Genomic DNA, 6,404 nt, shown 5'->3' with positions numbered 1-6,404 from the left:
TCAAGGAACCAGCATTTCTTCTTCAGTTATTTCTTTTCTTTTCTTTTTTTTCTTTTTTTTTGTTTTTACTTTTAACTCAGTTGAACTTTTACCATATTTGATTCAAGATGAAAAACAAAGTCAATGGCAGCCTAGAGAAGTTCAAAGGCCATTCTCTGAATAAAAGTTGAAGTTTGAGTAAGACCCAGGAAGCTAGGTTAAAATTAGAAGTGAAAGCTTATTGTTATTTATATTCTTTTGCAAGTAGAATTTTTTATTTTCCCCAAGGAACAGTCGGTGAACTTGTCTTACAAGTGGTAAGTTTGTGTGTGTGTGTGTGTGTGTGTGTGTGTGTGTGTGTGTGTGCAGTGAACTTTATTGATGGTATTCAAGAGAGAAGGGAGGGCTCCCTAGGCCCCTCCTATTATTATGGGGTCTGGGATGGAATTGTGAGGGAGATGCTCAGTGTTGGGGTTGAGTTGGGATGGGGACTCCTCAGCAACTGAGGGCCTCTCTCTTGCTCTCAGTATCCTTGCTGGGCTGGGTGGTCCAGGGTTTCTTACTCCTTGGAGGCCATGTAGGCCATGAGGTCCACCACCCTGTTGCTGTAGCCATATTCATTGTCATACTAGGAAACAAGCTTTACAAAGTTGTCATTTGAGAGCAATGCCAGCCCCAGCATCAAAGGTGGAAGAGTGGGAGTTGCTGTTGAAGTTGCAGGAGACAACCTGGTCCTCAGTGTAGCCCAGGATGCCCTTTAGTGGGCCCTCGGATGCCTGCTTCACCACCTTCTTGATGTCATGATACTTGGCAGGTTTCTCCAGGCGGCATGTCAGATCCACAATGGATACATTGGGGGTAGAAACACGGAAGGCCATGCCAGTGAGCTTCCCATTCAGCTCTGGGATGACCTTGCCCACAACCTTGGCAGCACCAGTGGATGCAGGGATTATGTTCTGGGCTGCCCCATAGCCATCACACCATAGCTTTCCAGAGGGTCTATCCACAGTCTTCTGAGTGGCAGTGATGGCATGGACTGTAGTCATGAGCCCTTCCATGATTCCAAAATTGTCATGGATAACCTTGGTCACGGGGCCTAAGCAGTTGGTGGTGCAGGATGCATTACTATCTTGAGGGCGCCCAATATGGCCAAATCCATTCACACCGACCTTCACCATTTTGTCTATGAGACGAGACTGGCACTGCACGAGAAGATGCAGCTGTCTCTGGAGTAGGAACGAGCCAAGTGGTAAGTTTTGAAACAATCAGTGTATGATATAGATTCCACATCCAATTTTGATTTATCCTGGCCTTTTTTCCTTCCACAGAAGTATTTTAGTATCTGGAGGGCATTGATGCATCACCTCCACTAATGTAGCACTGGCAATGAGCTTTGTTACATTTACATGTTCATCATAGCATAAGTAAATGAATGCTTTCCTCTCCATTCTTTTTTTCATCTCTATATAACCAGAACCATATATTACCCCCGCCCTCAACAGCTAAATCTTTGACAATTACATCACATGAATAGATACACATGTGTTGGGCTGGTTGGAAAAGTGAATAGTAGAAAACCCAGTTCTAAACAAGAATTTTGTGAAATGACTGGAATAGGAAATAACTTGATAAGAATCTTTAGATGAGGTTCTTCCTTTCAGTGCATCCAACTCTCATTTTAGTTTCTAAGTTGTTTCTAAGGCCACATCTTGTCCACAAGGTCCACTCTTACTTAGGCCCTGTTGTTTCTACACAAATCCATCATACCCTCTCTTTCTTTATTCTTTCCTATCCTTCTAGAATGCTATCCTTAGTAAGAAATTTGTCCAGTCTTAGGAATAGGTTTACTCTTGATTGAACAAATGTTTCTGTTTGTTTTCTGAGACAAATTCTAAACTCATAAAGACACCCTTGACTCCCCTCAAGCCTGTGCTATGTTCTAAAGTCTCTTTACAGTAATTTAAATGGGTAACACCCACCCAAATCTTTTCTAAATTCTCATGTTTCATCATGATCACGAACTTTGGATAAAGGAGTAGGGACACCTCTAAGGCCAGTTTTTGTAGAATGTCAACAGAGCCTTTGTTATTGTGAGTATGTAGAAAGCAGTCATTGGACATGCAAAGAGTGTCTTATATATGTTGTTTTATTACGGGAAGGAACTTACTAAATTGTTATCTGCAACAGGCTTTGTCCCTATAAAGAGTGTATAGGAAGGAATGGGCAGAATTGGTTTATAGGAAAGATGGTGTCAGGAAAAACCAAGAAAGGACCAAGGGAGCAAGGCATGGAAGATCATGCTAGTGTAGTGATGTGCAATGCTCAGCTTCTAGGAAATGTGAATTTTACCAGAAACATCCTACCATAAAGGCAGGTTAAAGGAGTATTTACTCTTCTTTGTTATTGAGGAAGGTCACTTTGAATTGGGACTGACCCACCCACCATTCCTGGCAGGTCAAACTGGTCAGAAAATGGAGACAGCACTAAAGGAAGAATCTTCAAAAAAGATCACTGTGGAACAGCCACAGCCAAGAATTCTCTTTCCCTTCTGCTACTACCGTGTGTACAGATGCAACTAGAAGCACACGTCACTTCAGAGTTTACTGCTCAGGGAGCCAGAAGTGCAGAGGATCACTATCGGGGTCCACACAGCTCATTGCTGTGGATGTGTCTTTTGTAATGGAAGCTCTTCCTAAGGTCCCAAAGAAGGTTCTGGTGAGGAACAGGGACAATTGATGGATACTGGGCCACTTGCCTCCAAAGAAAGTGGTTTGGATTTATTGGTTATGTAAGTATTTATCAAGGGGAAGGAGGAGTATTCGAACAGAATTGGCAGATCTCAAGCGTTATGTTCCTTTGCATTTAGTTCCGTCATTGCCTCATTAAGGATTTCTCAAGATGAGAAGTCTGGAAATAGTAGCCACCTCCAGTAGTGACAGTGAAAGGGTCCCTCCCTAGGGATTCTCAGCCAGGGCTAATAATGGTTTCCATGTGTCTACGACTGATCTGTAAATTGGCCTGCCAACCTGGCTAGAATGCAAAATCCCTGACTCCATTAAGGGCCATTCAAAATCAACCAAACCGTCAACACTTTAAAAGACAGATCTGCTAGGAATGCAAATATTTCTGTAATAAGCATTTTCTCACATTATATCATAAAATGTGCCAATGTTTGCCCATCTTTGTAATTATGATGGCTTTCTTTTTCAGAAATAGATTAAGTAGCAATGCATGCATTTTTGCATTCAATAGCCCGTCTTGAAGAAAATTTCCTGATGGCAATAGCTCTCATTTGAATAAATAAAATTTGTCCAAGAAACCTCTGGATTCATCCAAGAAAGAAAGAAAGAAAGAAAGAAAGAAAGAAAGAAAGAAAGAAAGAAAGAAAAACGAAGCTATGTTTGTCTTACAGTTAATGGTGTTTAAGTGTTTTTGTGTCTTCTAATTCTTTGATAATTGGTCATGGAAGGTAGCATTCCATTCAGGATGTAGGCTGTTCTGCTGGCTAGATGGTAATAGTTTCCACAGAGTGAATCTGCGTACACATTATGCGTTCATTCATGCATATTTATATACTCCTTATGTTCAGTCATTTGACAAATATTTATTGGGTGAACAATATATTTGTCATTAAATATATCATCTTAGTTGAAGACCCACAATAAATTAATGGATCTGCTGAAAAGGAAACATCTCGGTCTTCAGAAAGAACTTCATTCAAGTCCTAATAGCTGCTTGACATTGAGTTAGTGACTTAACCCATCCGAATCTCAGTTTCTAAATCTGTCAGATTGCAATAGATAGTCCTTCCTCGGTGATTGATGAAAGCAAAGTTGATAATGTGATTACATTAATATTTAATTCTATAGATGATGGAACAGTTGATATTGCTCACATCTTCTCTTATATGTGAGAAAGTCCAACTTCAACAGAATTGAATCCCGGCACCTTAAATACCACAGCAGCCTTCTGATTTATACACATAACATCTTGCTTTCACCTTTTCAGGGCTGTAGAGAAATAGCAGGAAGCTTCCTTTTTATCTTAGGTGTCTCTAGGATAGCTCTTATCAGGTAAGAGACAGGATCTCCTTTTTTATCAATTAGATACTCATTAGGGTCAGAAAACTTGTATTGATTAGTGAGGGAGTGCATGGACAAAGGGTAGTGGCAGATTGCCTTTGAACTGCAAAGCAAGGGATGCCCGGAGATGCCTCTGAAAGGATTTTCATCCATTTCCACTGGATTTTATTAAACACCTGGCACCAAAGGCCTAAGAAGGCTGTTTAAATATTTGATAGTGAATTGATTGTGTGTTTTGACAGAGTTGTGCTTTTTCAGGAGTCCCAATGATCATATGGATTGGTTGTCCATTTGCTGAACTTGCATGAGCTGTGTTGACAAAGCCAGAATATTCCTTTGGGTACATGTTTGGCATCAACTAGTGTCATTTTGTAATATTGGAGCAAACATTTTTCTCTGTGTGTGTGAACACACTTCTAAAATCACAAAGGAAGGGCATGAAAATGTGTGATTTCTGTACACAAATATTTATTTTATAGACAGTGCTTCAGGAACATTTAGTGGATAAAGCCAAGTAGATCTATATATTGATCAGGCTGGCTAGCTTCCAGGGTAGGAGAACTTGATTCATCTACTACAATTCACTGTTCTCTTTACAGTTTTAGGAGTTTGTGCAGGCAGCATCTCGTCCATGACTATGAGCCCTTTGACACCTACTTGGGCAAAGGAGAAGAAGAAAACACAAAGGAGAAACAGAGTGTGTATAAAGTATATCAATGATAGAATTAAAATGCTTAAAATTTTATTTTTGATATACTTTATATAAGACATGTAGGAGGGAAGAACTCTCCAAGAATTTGCTCTTTTATCTCATATGCATTTTTTATAGATTTATTTGTTTTATGTATTTATATACCCTTCAGACACACCAGAAGAGGGTATCAGATCCCATTACAGATGGTTGTGAGCCACCATGTGGTTTTAGGATTTGAACTCAGGGCCTCTGGAAGAGCAGTCAGTGCTCTTAACTATTGAGCCATCTCTCCAGCCCTTACCTAATGTTTTTAACAAGTCAGTAATGAGGGTTATTGGAGCATGGCCCTTCTGAACTCCTCTCTAGTACTACTTTCCTCCACATGACTGAAGAATGTTCCCTCCATCCCTGAATCTTAAACTCATCATTGAGCAGGTAATTACAGTCACAAACCCAGTTCAGGATTGTTATGAATAATATAGAGAATGTACACAGAATTCACAACAATTAGTAGGCAATGGTTTCCAGCTACTTAAAAATTTTAACAGGGATGTTACATCCTCTGGGAAGGCAAGTTACATACTAGTTAGAATACAGTAGTAAAACTGTCAAACTGTGTTTTTACAGCTTCATGTTGCTCACTGTATACACACTGTTAATATAGTTGTCAAACTATGAGTTATATGGCAAAGGTATGTTGGAATTCGGTGACAATGCAAGAACTCTAATGAGTTTTCAGAAGAGCTGGAAGGTGAATGGGGAGCGTATACTGGGCCTTGCAGGCCCTTACGATGGCTTTGAATTTTACTATGTCATGGGTTTTAAGAAGAGGGGCAGAATGACTTAATTTCTGTGAGTTTTTTTTGTTTGTTTTGTTTTAAAATTCATGCTTCTGATTGCTGTTTGAGCTCCAAGCAGACAGGGGAGAGTCTGTCAGGGATCAGAGAGAACTCTGGTAGATCCTGCAGTGATCTAGGTGAGCATCGGTAGACCCTTGGATCAAGATGATCACAGTGGAATTCCTGAGAAGCTATCATTCTCTTGAAGTGTGTGACAGACTTAGAGAACAGTTTTGTGGATTTGGGTGTTAAGGATCAGGAATTCAGTCTGGCACACACTGAATACAAGAATATTTATTTAGTCCTCCCTAGCAATGCAGAGTCAAAAGTTAGACAAGATCAGTCCAAAGATAGAAACTTGAAAATTATTAATGTAGCCATGGAATTCCAAGTCACAGACTAAATGAGATCAACAGGAAGCGAATATGACAGATGAGAGCAGAGTGTGAACCCCAGGAGAACAGACTTTTCACTGATGCCTCCAGAAGGCAGAAGGAAGAGCTGAGTCCTCAAAGGGCTGAAACTACATCTCATCGCTTGAAAGGTTTTCTGCACTGGTTAGATTTTGGGTATAAGAGATAAGGGTTTAATGTTCGGATCAAGAACATAACAACCCAAGACACTGCTCATGCACAGTAAATACTTCAAACTGAAAGGCATTTGATAGTGCCTCAGATTAAGGGAAGCGCTCTTGACCTTCTCCAGCCCATTGTCTTCTGCTCCTTTTTCTCCTCTGAAATGAGCAATAAATATTTCTCTTACTGAAGAGGAGTCTTTGAAACCAGAACCTCTATTCCCTGAAACTAGCTA

The 6,404-nt window shown here is 40.2% G+C and overlaps 1 protein-coding gene across 1 annotated transcript; it reads right to left on the bottom strand.

The window, feature by feature from the left end:
- Positions 1–632: 632 nt before the first annotated feature.
- On the bottom strand, positions 633–1,025 carry LOC120101052 (glyceraldehyde-3-phosphate dehydrogenase-like). Its single transcript, XM_039103945.2, has one exon. It carries the CDS (start codon positions 1,023–1,025, stop codon positions 633–635), a length of 393 nt encoding a protein of 130 aa, XP_038959873.2.
- Between the last annotated feature and the right edge of the window lie 5,379 nt (positions 1,026–6,404).

The sequence above is a fragment of the Rattus norvegicus genome, chromosome 2, assembly GCF_036323735.1.
Source record: "Rattus norvegicus strain BN/NHsdMcwi chromosome 2, GRCr8, whole genome shotgun sequence".
Taxonomy (NCBI): Eukaryota; Metazoa; Chordata; class Mammalia; order Rodentia; family Muridae; genus Rattus; species Rattus norvegicus.
Note: the sequence above shows the minus strand (reverse complement) of the source record. Positions and strands in the feature narration are given on the sequence as shown.